Genomic DNA, 17,182 nt, shown 5'->3' with positions numbered 1-17,182 from the left:
CATTAAATTTTTATTTGTATTTTGAATATGATTCTTAAATGCAATGACGATCACGATCCCAACTGGTCCAGACAAGTGATAAGATCATATCGCGTTGAGAAAGCTAAAAGCTTGTGTTTATGTTTTAATTGTTTTTTCCATTTCATCATACAAACGAAGGGTCCTCAAACCTATATTATGGAATATGCACAAACACTTCTTAGGCTCATCATTTGTAGCCTTCCATCTGCCAACCCTATAATGCCCCCCCCCCAACCACATATAGACACAATATTTTCAAATGAACCACCCTCCCCTTCCCGCGTCACAGCTTAAAAGAAGAAATAAATATTTATTTTGTCTGTCATAGATCTAGAGAGGCACCTTATTTAGAATAACCAATTTTCACAAACCCATTTAGGCCTATATTCCACTTCACAGACCCCCTCCCCCCCCCCCAAATAAAAATAAACACGCACATACTATCACGCTTTTAATAGATTCTTATATTCACTGTGACAATTTTTAAGACTTTTAATTTTTGCCTTACAATTGAGAACTACTTCTAGATCTAGTTGTTTTACAATTGTTCTATACGTTACCATTAACTACAGTCTTAAATTGAACGAAAGAAAGTTACAACCGGGGAGTGGGGCGGACGAATTTTAGTATATAAATCACACAGGGGAGCGACTTAATATAAAGATCAATTAAAATAACATAACAAGTTCTAATTATATAGATATTTAATGGATATTTAATTGATTTAGTTAACAAGCTGTGATTTCTACAAATAAATTGGATCGCCCCCCACTCGAAAGTTTATCGGGGGGTGGGCAGGTATGATGCCTTCGTCCCCTCCCCAGCCCACCAACATACTAGAGGGTGGCCGAAATAATCTAAAAATAGGTTGAAATATAAATATTGGCAGAGGGGGGGGGGTCAACTAAAAATAATATATATGGGTGTCATTGTACACAACAGGCTTTTGTAGAAAAATAATTTCGAACCTAAAAAAGAACATCTTGGCTAATTTTTACTGCACGACGATACAAAATCTGCTAACATATGTAATAACTTGTTGCTATGGTAACGTTCGTGTCATCCAAACTGCTGCGCCGCTTGGAAGTCTTATAAAAATAGCGAGAGAAAAAAACAACAAAAAAACACGCACAATACTACCATACTAGATTGAACTTTACCAATGAAAATGTCTCCGCAAAGTTGGACAAATTGTAGAAGGCAACAGCCCCCCACTCGACAGTCCCACTGCGCCATAACTACGTCAATAATCACGAAGTTGGCAAAAAAAAAACGTACAAAAACGTTGAAACCCATTCCTTACTCTGTCAGACTGTATCAGCGCTACTCATTGACCACTCCTTGACTAGCAAACGTGAAAAATTTAAGACTTAAGACATCTGTGTGTACTCAATGAAAGTCTTTGTGTGTTATGTCTTTTGTTCTCTTTTGTGGATTGTTATTATTTTTAGAATTCTTCTTATCAGCTTGCAAATTCTTAATAGGTTCAAAAAAAAAAAACCTGAGTGGGTAGAAACGTTCTTGAAAATGGCTCTAACAATCTTCCTATCTTTGGGAAATAAATTAGGCCTACTACCTAAATGGACACACGGGGAAAACTCTGGTTTAACCGTTTTTTTTTAAAACCATATTAAAAATAAAATTAAATTTGGTCTGGAGGTCTAGATAATCTTTATCTTAAAAACACATACACCAACGGGTATTCCCACATGTCTTTATTAAAGCATAAAGAGAAATAAATAAGACGTTCAAGAACATTTTGCACACCGTCTTCTAAGTCTGGATCATAGACCCATAGTCTATATATATGCATATGGTCTGGATCTATAGGCCTATCACCAATCTTCTATAGGCCTACCACATAGTATTCTAGTCTAGACTACTGTCTCGACATTATGGGGGGCGTTAGAGGGGCCCCGCGAAAAAGATAATTTTTTGTCACCGCAAGCCCTTCGTACAAATTTACAAATATTCGTGGCCCCACGCACTGTTTTTGCCGCATCTAACTGTTAAATTTTGCCATGTGTTGATCTGTCTCAGCAAACTAGAATTTTAGAAACTCTAATTAGATTTAGGCCCTATACATGACCGTAAACAGTGGGTAAAAATGCTCCATGTTTAATCTATCGTTCACTAGCTATTATGAGTAAAGTAGGTCTTAATCACTCTTACAAAAAGTCATCAGCTTTTTTTTTTGGAGTAACGTCTGTATATCATAAGATAAGTTTGATAAAGGAGGGACTTTAAAAAAAAAATTAATTAATTCATTTTTTTTTTACTTGTTAATTGAAAGAGGACTATATAATCATAAAATATTTCCAGCAAGGAAAGCAATCTTAGTCATTCAATCTTGTTTAAACAATGTTGTAACTAATGTACTAAATATATTGACTCCAGATCTATGATTTATTACAAATATTATTAACAGAATGAATATAGATATAGATCTATATCTAGTCATAATCTAGTCTACTGTAAAAAAAAATTGTAAATAGCTTTTCTAAGCATTACGCTCTAAAATTCATTCGTTAATATCACAATAAATCTATTTGTTTCGCTGCTTTTCTTTGGTTATAGTTTTAATTTTTGTCCATGTGGAGAAGAGACGGTCCCCACAGTAACTTCCTTTCTTTTATTGGTGCTCTCGAAGAAGGTAATGTAAACGAACCAACAGTTCAAATTATTCTTAGTTCTGAATAGTTAGAAGTTTTATAATGTTACTTGATTACATATATTAACCAAAATAAACTAAGCCATATAATTCTAATTAAATTTTTGGTTATATTCCAATTAAAGTGGCAAAAGATGGGTTCTAAACATAACATACCTGTTATCGACAATCAAAAGTAGAATTAATCATTGAATCTAGACCTCTAAATTAGTATTACTAGATCTAGAGCAGTGGTCTTCAACGGGGGCGATATCGCCCCCTAGGGGGCGTTTTCGAGATTTTGGGGGGCGCTGAGAGCCAAAGGGGCGGTAGGGGGGCGCTGGGCACAAAATGGGGCGGTAAGGGGGCGCTGGCCATAAAGAGGGAAAGAAGAAACTAAAGGTGCTCTGAAACAAAAATTTCTTCAACATTAAAGCTGGGAAACTAAATATAGACAAATTATAGTTAACTTGCTACTAATTTAAGAACAGAAATAGCGTTAGAAATTGAGTTCGGGAATCCCATTTTCTATTTTTAAATTCTTACTCTTTTGCAATGATTGGAGAGTATTTATTATCCTTGGATCTCGCGCGTATAAACGTTTAAGATTTGATAAACAAAGTAGGTAATACGCCTTTTAGATTATAGTTTATTTTATCTACATATGTTAATATATTGATATGTAAATGTTAATTGCAAAAAACATTAAAGGTAACATTTATTAGAATATTTTAACTTTTTAAAAACAAAAAACATTGATAAAATGTTGTTACGAAAACTCACTGGTATGTCATGTAATATTTCCTTTGAGATTTAGTGAATTGCCACTAGAAAAAAAGTAAGTTCTACTTTGATGGCATTTTCAGATGAGGTTATTAAACCAAGTCGGCATCACGAACATATAGGCCTAGCGATATCCAAAAATGATTTAAGAATATTCATGAACAATTATAGAAATCTACAATTAAAACATTATTAAAAACAAAAAAACGGCAAAGCAGGATATGTTTTAGTGGCTTCTTAGAAAAATGCATAGCTTTTTAAAAATTCTTATGATATTGTTGAAAAATTGATTAAAACTAAATTTTTTTAAAAACATAAGACTTTTTTTCTGTTAGAGATGCAATATTATTTCAAAATTGTCTAGTTATGTAGCTTATGAGGACAGAAAGGAAACCATCGGTGGTTGGACGCTACAATGACTTCATAGGTAATATAGAATAAAGAACAAATCTATTCACTTTCTGAGTTATGATATACAAGAAAAGTTTAGCCCGCAATTTCATTTCTATTTGAATCTAATTATAAAATTGTAAATAAAATACAAACCCATGCCGAAAATAAGCGCATCTTTCAACAGTTTTTTGAAACAAATGATGACAAAGGTGTTAGACTCTTGTTGTAAACTGAAGTTCGCTGGATTTCGAAAGGGATTTGTTAATTGTTATGGCTCGTTTTTTTAAGCTCTTACAAAATTTTTTTTTTTTTGAGAAACGGGAAGATTCAACGGTTGGCGAGGACTTAAAGCAGGCTAAAAAAAATGTTTTACATGGTAGACATCTAACACAAAAGAATGAAACGAACCCCCGACTGCTAGGAAAGAGATTGACTTTTATTGATTATATCAATTTCTCTTTTATCGAGATAGTAAATCTGTTTTAAAGAGTTTTACAATCTCACATAACTTGTTTGTTGACAAATGAATTACTGCCCAAGGACACCGATATCTATGCAATTCACATAGCAATGCTCTATGTAGAAATTAAGATTCGCTTCTAAAATTAAAAAAAATATATAAATGACAATTATTAAACATCTATTACTGATGTTCAAATTGAATTGCATGAAAAAAATAGATTTACAAAACTATTTCAGTAAAAAGAATGTAAACATAGGAGGCACACAGTGGCGTAGCTAGGGTGGGGGGGGGGGGAATTTGAAAATCCCCGGGGCCTCCATTTAAAGTGCTTTTTAAATTAATTAAATGAAGTATTACGCAAAATGCAGCGGCCCCCAAAGTTGTCAAGCCCCCCTGACCCCCAAACGATGGAAATTCCTAGGTACGCCCCTGGAGGCACAACAGAGATGTGGCTGCATTTAAATGTTTCAGTAAAATTCCAAAACTGTGGTCGAAATTGGAATTATGTTTTAGCTTTTCAGTAAACATACATGGTTAACCTAATTTAGTGCGCAACAAAGTTAATGAATAAGCAAAGAAATAGACTGGATGTAGCGACTAGAGGAGACCTTCGCCTTGATTTGACTAATTTAAAGCTGGAAATTTCTAATATTGTCAACTGCATGGGGCACAAGGTTACCATTAGCTTGATTTCTTTTTGTAGTGAATTCAGCAATAATAATAATTATATTAAAAAATAAAACTACATTTACAATTAAACCTAAAAACAGTAGGCCCTAATATTCAAAAATTTAAACGGAGACTATTCTTAGGATTTGAAAGAAAGTCTTTACAATAAATTTTTGTGTGTAATCACTGCAAATTATTTGACATAATTTTTGTATAATGATAATATTGGCTGTTTTTGCCTTTAATTCCGAAGATTACGGCTGAGTCCAGTGTTTCACATAACTACGCAAACCCAACTGCGACCTATATATTTTCCCGAAATTTATGCAGACAAAGCCGTTGCATGCTGAAGTTCTATTTAAGTTTTCTTTCCGTCTTTTGTGCCTGTCTTCAATAATGGCTTTTCTTTGGGTATCAAATGTTTGTCCCGCAGTTTTTGTAAGAGCTCTCGAACTGTTTCTCGCAGAGGCTATCTGCTGACAGAGGATGCTGCCAGGTACTTTCTTCTCTGCCAGTGAGAGCGAAATAGCGCCTGAATACATCTTTATAGCGCTCACGGGGAAGGGGGGCACCTCTGTAACTCAGTCCTCCTCAAAGCTCGTCAGTCATAGGCCAAGGAGTTCACAACAATCGCCTTTGGCATGCGGTCGTCTCCCAAGCGGGATACGTGTTATTGACAGCATAAAAATTAATAAATAGATGGTATTTTGTTCAAATAAGGCTTCTCACGCGTCTTTATAACTGTTTTTCTTAGAGGGGGGCGCTGGCGGATTTTTTTAAAGAAAAAATTTGAAAAGGGGGCGGTAGGCCAAAAAAGGTTGAAGACCACTGATCTAGAGTAAAGGATGGTTGTCGGACATCGGGTTTCGTAGTGCATATCGGTCACCTCACTGTATTATTATTAAATCTTTTTGAGTGTTTACTACCCAACTTCCTCCTACATATTCCCAATATTGCGCATGAACCATTTTGTCACACTTCTGACACGTACAGCTCCCTTTTTCATTGAGAGAAACTCGGAAAGTAATTTTATCTGGGGTCAAAGTAGACTACTGTAAAACTGACATTTTTTCTCCCAAGGGGAAGAACGAGATAGGGTCTGGAGCTAAGACGATTTTTTTTTTTACTACCTTTAGCCACTTAAAACCCAGACATAATAATTAATAATCTTCTAAATTATAAATAGACATAGAAACAAATGTATTTCTAATTTTACAACCCAGACTCTCCTTTCCCACTTAAACATGTAAATAGGGGTGTCCGACAAATTTTACCTTATCTGAATAAGAAAACATATTGTTATGTCATCAAAGGGAAATAAACTTGACACTGTAACTGTAAAGAAGGGGAAATTAGAAAAGATTATTTTTGTTTTCTTTTAAACAATTATATGAATAATTTTGTTGTTTGTTAAAATAATATAGTACAAAATTTATATTTATAATTTAAGTTATGTATGTGTTCTTGTGTGGGTTTGTTACAGGTTTCACCAAAATAAATTCATAACATATTTATTTAAAAAAAAGCTGATATGTTGTATGCAAAACATAACACCATTTAATAGGCAACATATATATATAAATGTTATGGCACCTTGGTGCACATCATTATACAATAATACATTGGCATCAATAGGCAGCTGAAGAAAAAGTCACAGTAGCAATATCAATGTAGACCTCGAGTCTACAATTATTGATTGACCAGGTACACTAAAAGCCTTTGTGTGAAACATCGACATGCACTGGGCTTGTGATAAGTATAAATGCACTATGCTATGTGTGGTCTAAGAGATTGTCAAATCAGAAGAGAGTATGAAGCCTCCTCCCCCTCCCTTTTTTCCCATTCTCCTAAGTAGGTACTTCGATAAAAATTTCAAAATGATCAAAATGCAATGGAACCTATTTAGTTAGATAGAGCTTGGGAAATGCATTCCAATGATACCAATTTTATATTGCTGAGTTAATTGTAAGGGAAGTTATTAAATTTTTAGTGGCCAAAAATTAGCCTTCTTTAGCCTTTGTAAATAAAAAAAAAATCTGTGACCGAAACAACTGACAGTTGAACTTAAATTAACTGTATTATAAAAAGTCTTAAAGATATGGGGTTGAAAACTTCACACTCTTTTACATTAACCAGTATTCTGTTAAAATAAATAAAAAAAATAAGACCAAGCAATAAAATCTTTGAAAAAAAGTTAATTAACATATAAAAAAAAGCCTTCGACAAAAAATAAAAATATATGTGATTTTGTCATCATATGAGCCCAAAAATCACAAATAAAACAAATCAGAGATCTGTATTGTGTTTTATTTTGTTTAATTATAATTCTACTGTATTTAAATAGCTATTTATATGCATCAGATAGATAATTCTTATAAATTATAAATGAAAATAGCACTGCGCAGAAAAATATTTCCTAAAATTTAATGACTATAAGTTTCATAAACTTCATAAAAAAACAGTTTTAACCTTTTTGTAGAGCACTGGCAATTAATCATTTTCAAATGCCTTAATTTAAATGCTTTAAAAATTAGATTGTAAATGAAAAATTTCTTGCTTCGGACAATAAAATAAAAAAGAAACTTTGCGATTTTTTTTAGAAGTTATTAAAAGATTTTTTACTTGAATTTTTGTGCAATAATAGCTCATCATTTTAAAAATATAATGTACTCATTTATTAACTATTAATTTACATGTATATTAATAGAAAAAAAACAACACACAGAAAAAAAATTAATTATTAGTTCGCAGAGCTAAAAATATGAAAAAAATTGTAATATTTAATATTATTTTTTAAAGTAATTAAACTTTTACTTTAAAATTTGCAGATTACAAAGTCATTATAATAAAGACACATTCCCTCTCCATAATCTAGCATTCAAACACTATAAAAGTTAATCTAAATGAAAAATTCCTATGTGTGCTTCTAAAAATAGCTCGTGATAGACTGAAATTGACCATTTCCAGTAAATCACAGTGTTGGTTGTTACTAAAAATAGATTTTAACCATCAACTTTGAAAATTAATATCTAAAGAGTGCGCCAAGCTACAAAGTTCAAACTTAGCACACATATATATATTAACATGCTAAATTCAATAGAATTAGTCAGATTGTTGTAACCATAAACACTTTTATTTTATTTAAAAAAGAAAATTTTACCCTTCTTTGTCTTTGTTAATTTTAATATCAAATATCTTTAAAGTGCGCCAAGAGAATTTAATGAAATTTGAAATATACACATTTCATAATATGATAAATTATTGTAGCAGACAGCATTGTTGTAACTTTTATAGGAAAAAAGTTGTAAAAATGTCAACTTTCACATAAACTTTTGTTAAGAAAAATTTAACAGATTGGCTTCAAAAGCAAATAAAAATGATCTCTGATATCTTATGTTTACAAAAAGTAATCATAATTAGTCCTCAAATCAAATACAATATGCTAAAACTTTGATGGAAATGACCACCCCTAAAAAAAGGGTAAAATGTGCTGACACACTTTTCAGCCATTTTTTGGGAGGAAAAAAAATGGATCTAGGTCAGTTTATTGAAGTACCTATCCTAAGCATACCATAAGAGTGGAGACACACTCTAAAAAAGAACAAAAAAACAGGTGAGAGAGCAGGAGACTAACGATTATCGATCGACCAGTTACTGGTACTAAAAGGGCTAAGGTGAGACAGGCACGCACTGCGCTTGTGGAGCTGTGCTGCAGGGTAAAAAAGTGCCCCGTAGGTAGAGTAGAGAGAAGACTCCTCCTCATCCCCCCCCCCCCCCCCTAAGAGGCATTTTTTTCCCTAGCGCAACCAGCAAGGCTAGGCCCAAAGCAGTGACGTCCTTTAATGTGTCAGATAAATCTCCAAAGCTGCCAATAACTTTTACAGGGGAAAAAATCAGTTCGAAAACTTTTATGCATCAGAAAACCAACCCCTCTTCAAATCAGATTTAATTTTAACTATGTGTAGTGGTACATTAAAAAATAGCTATTTTTATAGACAAAAGGATGGCGAATTCATTGACACCATCACTTTTTTCATAGGTTAGACCATTACAAAGGTATGAATTTTGAAACTTAAATGGCCGAAGATTGGTTTAGCGTGTCTGACAACCATCCTTTACTTTATATTAGTTTCATTAAATTGAACTTGAAATTTTTTATCATAGTACCTAATATATGTATTTATATATAGAGAGATATCTATATATGAGGCTATAACTATAGCTATAAATAATAAATTCATATTGCAGAAGTGAATATACTTTTAATACTAATAATACCAGACATGCCTACAGTCCCGCATTATGCGGAACCGTCCCACATTATGCGGACTCCGCAAAAGCATCAAAAAAGCTCACATGTTCCGCATTCACGTTTTTTTGTTATCCAAGTCTGAATTCCGACACACACACAAAAATCACTGATTTTTCATTATTTATTAATAGTGCGAAATGAAAATACTGAATGCAAAATAAAATATATATAGGTCTGTGTTTATTGTTTACATTTCATCTCCTCCCGGACCCGGTGTGTCCTTAATTTACGAAGATATGGTTGAGCTAGATCTTACTGTGACTAACTCAACTGGTTTCTTAGGACTTAGATTAGTTAGATTGATTTAGATCTAGGTTTCTAAGTAATCTAAGAAAAGGATTATTTTTTTTTAAATATGTTATTAAAGATCTAGATCTAGACCTAAATGTAATTAATTAACATAGACACAGTAAGGCTATATATCTACTTATTTAAAAGTTATTACATAAATTAGTATCTAGGACTAGCACTAGATAACTAGAAACTAGATGATACTAATTCTAGATCTAGAAATAGACTTAGAAGTAATAGAAGGTGATAGATCTCTAGACAGTCTAGATTCTAGATTTCTATGTATCTGTCACAGATGCCATTATAAATTTATTTGTATATTTCACTTTTAAAAGCTTATGTGTAAATAGAAATATAAACCCTTGACTGAGCCTCAGGAATTACCCCACAAATCTAAATCCTTAACAGCGCCTCAGGTTTTACCCAAGACGTAATTATGATGTTGCAAATCTATTGGTTGATTTGAAATTAAATAAAGACATTTTTTTAAAAGAGTTGGCGCCAGAGAATTGACGAGGGAAAAAGAAGGCCAGTCGATGAAAAGAATTCCATAGTAGATAGTCACGTTTCTAAGAGCTCTGATTTAAAGCCTTTGTAATGTTATTTATACGTGTTGATCTGTAAATTGTACATAAGCTGTACTTACGTTTTATATTTAAATAAAGTTCCAGAGTTGTGTTTTTACAAAGAATCTTTTATTGTGATTCCTAGATCGTCATTTATTCAACTATTTTAATTCAAATAAAATCCCCGACACCACAACACACATTGTGACATCTGCAGTGTTGTGACAGTATCATTATGTAATAAATTTAGTTCTCAATTAGTCCATAGATCTAGATCTAGTATCATCTAGACATAAATATTTAGATATATAATATAATTATCATAATCTGTGTTCTTAGACTTACATGACTTAAAATAATTATTAGATGTAGGTCTAGACTAGAAGACTTAAATTATTTTAGATCTAGAACTAGAGTGACTAGAGTAAAGCCCTAGAAAAGGATAGATAATCAAGTAGATCTAGAATAATCTAGATCTAGTCATTAGATTTAGATCTAGTAGTAACAAATAAAAATAGATAGTAACATTTGAGTCTAGGTCATTAGAATACATTTTTTTTAGAATTCATCATATAGGAGTTAGAACTATTGATTTCAAAGGACATAATTATGAATTAAATGTTTTCTTACTTTTAATTATACTATTTACATCTAATTTATAAGAAGCAAACTAGTATTGTTAGTAAAGTAATATAATTGAAGTTTTATTTATTGCGTACAGTATGGCTGACAAACGTAAATGCGTGTATGTTCCACATTGGGGCCCAAAATTCCACATTTTCAACCTGAGTGTTCCACATTCTGGGTCTTGGGGGTAGGCATGTCTGTAATACGATCTAAATAAGTTTAAAAGAACACAGATATAATTTCTTAGCAAGAAAAAAACCTTCAACTTAAAAAAATAAAATAAAAATGTGACCTAGTTCCCAAAAGTTGGTGTTCAGGTATAAGAATCTACGATAGTTATTTATGTATATGTAATGAAACCACTACGGCTAAATAGATGTTACTGAGATATAAATGACACACAAAATTGTGAATTCTAGATCTAATTAGTTCAAAAGTTATGATTTTTTAGCCTCTTCTTTGCCTTTTGCCTTTGTATTTTACTGATATTTTTGTCCCACTTATGGTTATTTTGTCTTGTCTTACATTAGCACTTTTTTTTTATGTGTGTTTAGATGCCTGCCAAAGGACCACTTCAAGCTGTTCAAGTTTTTGGGCGGAAGGTAAATATATTTCTAGATTTATTTTTTAAGAGTATCTGGGACTAATTTCCGACATCCTGGTAGTCTTCATACTGATTTCAACTTAAGTTTTACATTTTTTGATGGGAAAATACATGTTGTTGCCATCCTCAGTGCAATTTTTCATCTCAAATTGGACTTGAGATTTTAATGTTTCTATGACTTGATCTTTTGCTTTTTAGCTATGTTTATATTCCTTTACAAATATGCCACCATGCATCACTTTGCTGAGTTAACCCTTAACTTAACCAAATATTTGTTATGTTCCACAGTGTGAGGAATTGTGACAAAAATTTTAATTGTACTGACCATTTATTACATTTTCTTATATAGCACAAAATGAAAATTAGGGCATGCAATATTCATTTATTTTTTCCATTTTCTTCTGGCCTGGACATTCCATTCTGAAACTTTTTTTTAACTTATTAAACAGATATGCATTCTCTTAATGCTTTTAAATACACACTATTTCAATTTATTGCCAGCATTATTAATTATTTAAATATTTTTTTTAGAAAACAGCCACAGCTGTAGCCCATTGTAAGAGAGGTACAGGTTTGATTAAAGTGAATGGCCGACCTCTGGAGCACATGGAACCTGAAATTCTACGGGTTAAGGTAAGCTAGCAGGATTACGATATTCATTTTAGGCAGTTGCAGTATGCTAGCAACTGAATAGTAGCATTGTTTATTTTATGACTAGACAACTTATTTTATGGCATTTTCAACATACAATGTATGTAGCCAGTATTAAAGTCACCTATTTTTTACCATCTGTTGGTGTTCACGTAGCCAGCAAATTTTGGTTTACCAAAAGACTAAGATATTAAACACACTCAATTTAGAAACCCTTACCCTTATTCAACTAGTGTGACCACACAAAAGCTGATAAATTAAGGTTGAGAGTACATCTAAAGCAGGGTGGACTTAGATATTTTAACCTTTTCAAGATTTAGCACACAAAGCTTCATTGAATTAGGCTGACCACAAGTGCCTCCATACTTATATCCCAATCTTCATTGAATTAGGCTAAATGGACCAGCTCTCACTTAGATTTCAAGTTTTCTTGACCTGACCAATGTAGAATAATTTGTCTCAGAACAAGACAACACATGTTCTGAGAGTGTAAAAAAAAAAGGCACTAGTGAGACTTCCTCTTGCATCACTAGAGAATGCTGACCATCCTTCAAAACCCCCCCCACCCCCCACCCCCCTTTTCCTTCTCAGAAGAAAAAGTTTATGGAGAGCTTCCAGATCTGTAAACCACTTCGCAGTTCATCGCAGATATCTGACTACTTATCTGATCCCTCCAACATAAAAATGAGAAAGAATATTTGACCACAAAGCCTTCATGCTGATATCCTAAACTTCATCAATTATTACGCCAACACCACAAAAAGTGATGAAATGCTTTCATACCCCCTTTATACCATGCAGAGAAAACCTTTCTTTGTTACATTAGGGAACATGTTTTATCACTAAATTGAAACAAAGCTGAATTTCAATGTTTTAAAAAAAAAACATGTTAACTTGTCATAAAATTGGTAGAAAGCTTTGCTTACGATTTTGTTTTGATTCTTTTATACATTTAACATATCTCTTGACTTTTACAGCTGCAAGAACCTGTTTTATTATTGGGTAAAGACAGATTTTCTGGAGTAGACATCCGTGTTAGAGTTAGAGGTGGTGGTCATGTTGCCCAGATTTATGGTAAGCTGTTTTTAGTATTTATGTGGCTGAAATGGTATATAAACCTTTGATAATATTGGATACATTTGCAATAATATATTAAGTAAGAAAAGAATCATACAAAAAGTACTAAAGGCAAAAAAGTAAATTAACCCTATAAGGCAGATGATGTAAAGGTCACCTGTTTCTATGGTAGCACAACTACCAACTGCTTTTACTATCCCCAACTAATGTTTACCCATTTTCTGATGAAATTCAAAATTCCAGTCTTCTCTGAGATTGGAAGCCAAGTGCTTTACCATTCAGACACCATTCCCCCATGCAGTATTAATGCCTTGGCCTAAAGTCCCAATAAAGTGCTGAACGCATCTGTATCATGATTCTTTTCCTTTCCAAATGATTATTCATTTCAAATAAAGATGTTCAGAACAAGTGGTTATCGAATCTTTTTTTTTTTTTTTTGTATTGGTATTTTGGAAAAGTTTAATCATTCGGCAACTAAGAGTCGCAGCACTCGCTGATTTTGGGTTGTTTCGTTTACGCGCGCATTGCTAGTTTTTAAATAACTATTTATACCTTTACTAACTCTGACCTAGAAGAGCGATAGTGATGCTATTTTTAGGTGTTTATTTTTATATCTGCAGCATGTTGGAATGGATTTTTAAGATTTTTTGAAAATTACGTGGTTTTTTTTTTTTTGCTAGCCTACAAAATGGAACATGTAGGCTTTAATATAATAAGATTTTAATGGGAATATTAATGTTTCAGCTGTAGAATAAGGATATAATGATTGGGGTAAGTGATTTAGAGCCATTTGAGACCGATAGTGAAAATGAATAAAAAAAAATTGAAGCTAGTTCCAGTATCGAATATGTTAGATCTAGTCAAACAGGAGATTGGAAGGCAACTAAATATGACGAGATATTTTAATGTTTTTGAGCTCTGTAGGCCTATTTATGACTTACAACATGATTATAGTTGTGTATAGAAGAGAAACAGCCACTTTAACCCTATGTCTATTTTTTCTATTATACAAAGGTTTTTGTTAGATTTATTTTTGTGAATTTAGTCAAAAAATTGATTTAAAAAAAAAATAACTGATACAGTTATATCCCTATCTCTTAGGGATGGGGTAGATAGTTTCTGACAACTGCTTAGTGGTGAAATGGTTAATAGGGAATAACGCACTAGCTAAACCCCAGTCAATTTAAGTTTAACATTACCTCAGTTCAAAAAAAAAAGTTTCATTGTAGTCATGAAAAGGTATGATCTTTTAATTTTATTGTTTATCCTCTTTCAGCTGTACGTCAAGCTATTTCAAAAGCCATTGTTGCTTACTACCAGAAATGTAAGTTATTTAGATTCACACTTTAACTCTGTAATACATCAAAATGTGCATCTACATATCAGTGATACTAACATGATACATTTAGATCTAGAACTAAAATAGTTGTGTATAGAAGAGAAACAGCCACTTTAACAGAAGTGACAGAGTTGGTTGTTTGCAAAAAAATTGTGTGTATAGTTGACCTGTAAAGAATAAACCTTTGTTCTTATTTGTCTTTGTGGAATATTTCAATAGTCAAGTCTAGATTAAAGCAGTATATGTATTGTTAGTGTTGAATAAATAGCTTTTTATACTGTAGAAATGCACACTTGCACGAACGCAGAATTGAGACAATTTGGATAGGACACTTAGATGTCACTTGGCCTTAGCATACCCATAGTCAGACCTGCCTACCAAAAAATAATCCAAATGCGTAACGCTGATGGTCAAAATGCGTATTTTGGCACCAGAATGCGTAACACTTAAGTGATCCACTGTTTTGTCATATATATATATATAATATATATAATATTAGATGTAGATGTCATGATTAGATCTACAATCTAAATCTAGATCAATAGAATATAATCTACTCTAGATCTGGGCTCAAGAGTGTTACCGATGCCGTGGATCCGCTACAAACGTAGGTCTACTCCAAACTTTCGTAGGCCTACCTTCATCCTTGATCTATTCTATACTAAGACTAAGAATCTAGTCTAGATCTAGACTAGATGGTAGTAGATGTTATCGATCTAGATCTAGTCAATTTAAATCATACTACAACTAAAAACTAAATTGGATCCAGAGTGTAGAGTAATGTAGAGAATCATGACATTTAACGTATGACTAGCTAGACTAGACTCTAGTTAGATCTATTCCTGTATAACAAGTTATCTAGATTCTAGATCTAGAATCCATATCTAGATTAGATATCTACAATGTCACTCAATGTGTTTTGAATCGATGGCACTTCAATATTTTTTTCTATACAAATGAATACATGAATCAGGGCTTCATCATAATATTTCTACTAATGAACTTACAAAAAAAAAAGTCACGTTGGTGTATCAGCTAACTGACGGTACCAACCTGGTACCAACCCGCCACTCCCTCAATCCCGCGTTCTTCATTTCTAGACTAAATCTAATTGCTTTTAAGAACCAATCAACGTATAGATCTGGACACAATGTGTTCTCCCACCTTTTCTGTCCCCCCCAACCCCAACAGGACGGCTTAGCGTGACCTCCGTGACCGCTCGTAAGCTAGCCAAGAGAGGGGGGAAAGGGATACGAAATGCGTAACGCGACGGGTTAAATGCACATTTGCGTACTGACTGTCATTTTTGGGAGATTTTGCGTAACGGAAGGCAGGTCTGCCATAGTATATAGATATAGTGGCCTGACCCCTGATGGTATAGAAGCCATCTGTAATATCATGACATTATTAGACATCCATGTTCAATCCTCACTAGTCACCATTGTTGATGACATTTACATGGCTTTTTTTTTTCTTTTTTTTTTTGTTTCCAAATCTATTCTGTGTTTTCATCGCAGATCTTGTCTAGTTTATAGATAGGGCAGTTATAAACAAGTTAAAAACACTCAGCACCATCAACTGACCACAACAGTATTTATAGATATAAACAGTTAAATTAGAAATTATTCAGATTTTTTAAAAAATCAACTTTTATTTCAGATGTTGATGAAGCATCCAAGAAAGAAATCAAGGATGTTTTGATTCAGTATGATAGATCTCTTCTGGTAGCAGATCCACGTCGCTGTGAGCCCAAAAAGTTTGGAGGCCCTGCTGCTCGTGCCAGATACCAGAAATCTTACCGTTAATTTACCCTGGCTGTTTGCTAATTTACTTCAATAAATATTGTTCCAAAACATCATCATTTTGACATTTTCTTGTTAAAGCATTATAATGTTGTCTGTGTTTTACAATTTTATAGGCTCAACTATTTTGTAGTAGGAAGAAATTAAAAAGGAAGCTTTTAGTTGGCATAATACACTCAAAATTGTACAACAGACTATTAGTACTGAAATATATTTTTTTTAAACTATTGGTACTGTACAACAGGGTTTTTACAGCCTTCTGAAATTCCAAGATGTCCTGGAAGCATGGTCGAGAGGCAAAGTACAGTCACTTGTCTTGGCTACCTGTGAAGGTGGGCTCGAGGTTCGACACCCAAATCGAGCAAGAGTTGTATATACTGATCGCTCAAAGGCAGCAATAATAAATCTTGGTGCAGTAACTGCTGAAACCCTGGTACAAGTAAAAAAAAAAAAACTTTAAAGGCATTTTTATTTCATTTCAGACTGCACTGATGTTTTATTAGACATTTTTATTTCAAATTTGCATTGACATTTGAGGTTGCTTTATCTCATGGGTCCAGTGCCTGGGTACTAGTGATTGTACGATTTCGTCAGCACAGCTGATGTATCCACAAGGCTCTGTGTACAGCAAGCTGGCTTAGGTTCACAGGCTACTGGTGTTTTTTTGTTTTTTTTTCTCATGACTATCGAAACGAATACCGCACGACCATGCAGACTGTGTATACTTATATTGTAGTTTTTATAAGTATGTGTCAGCGTGGTTGGATTAAGCTCTGAGATTGTCCAATGGTAGCGCAATGTATGACTTGATGCTACAACCAATTAAAAAAGAAAAACTGCATTGGCAAGAATTTTAGCAATCGTTCAGTAGCCTACCTGCTTTAAAAATACAACACATTTCGTGACAGAATGGAAAAACTTTATGCACCAAACA

At 33.1% G+C, this 17,182-nt stretch overlaps 1 protein-coding gene across 1 annotated transcript; it reads left to right on the top strand.

The window, feature by feature from the left end:
* Positions 1-2,583: 2,583 nt before the first annotated feature.
* On the top strand, positions 2,584-16,304 carry LOC106068671 (40S ribosomal protein S16). Its single transcript, XM_013228131.2, has 6 exons — positions 2,584-2,674; positions 11,330-11,377; positions 11,911-12,012; positions 13,008-13,104; positions 14,384-14,431; positions 16,106-16,304. The coding sequence occupies exons 2-6, from the start codon at positions 11,330-11,332 to the stop codon at positions 16,249-16,251; spliced, it is 441 nt and encodes a 146-aa protein (XP_013083585.1). The 5' UTR covers positions 2,584-2,674; the 3' UTR covers positions 16,252-16,304.
* The last annotated feature ends 878 nt before the right edge of the window (positions 16,305-17,182 follow it).

This window comes from Biomphalaria glabrata, chromosome 10, assembly GCF_947242115.1.
Source record: "Biomphalaria glabrata chromosome 10, xgBioGlab47.1, whole genome shotgun sequence".
Taxonomy (NCBI): domain Eukaryota; kingdom Metazoa; phylum Mollusca; class Gastropoda; family Planorbidae; genus Biomphalaria; species Biomphalaria glabrata.
This window is presented reverse-complemented; position numbering and strand designations above follow the sequence as displayed.

Coding starts and splice junctions, on each gene's coding strand:
- LOC106068671 (XM_013228131.2), top strand. CDS start 11,330: ATGCCTGCCAAAGGACCACTTCAAGCTGTTCAAGTTTTTGGGCGGAAG. Junction 12,013..13,007: donor CTGAAATTCTACGGGTTAAG/GTAAGCTAGCAG, acceptor TGACTTTTACAG/CTGCAAGAACCTGTTTTATT. Junction 14,432..16,105: donor TGTTGCTTACTACCAGAAAT/GTAAGTTATTTA, acceptor CTTTTATTTCAG/ATGTTGATGAAGCATCCAAG.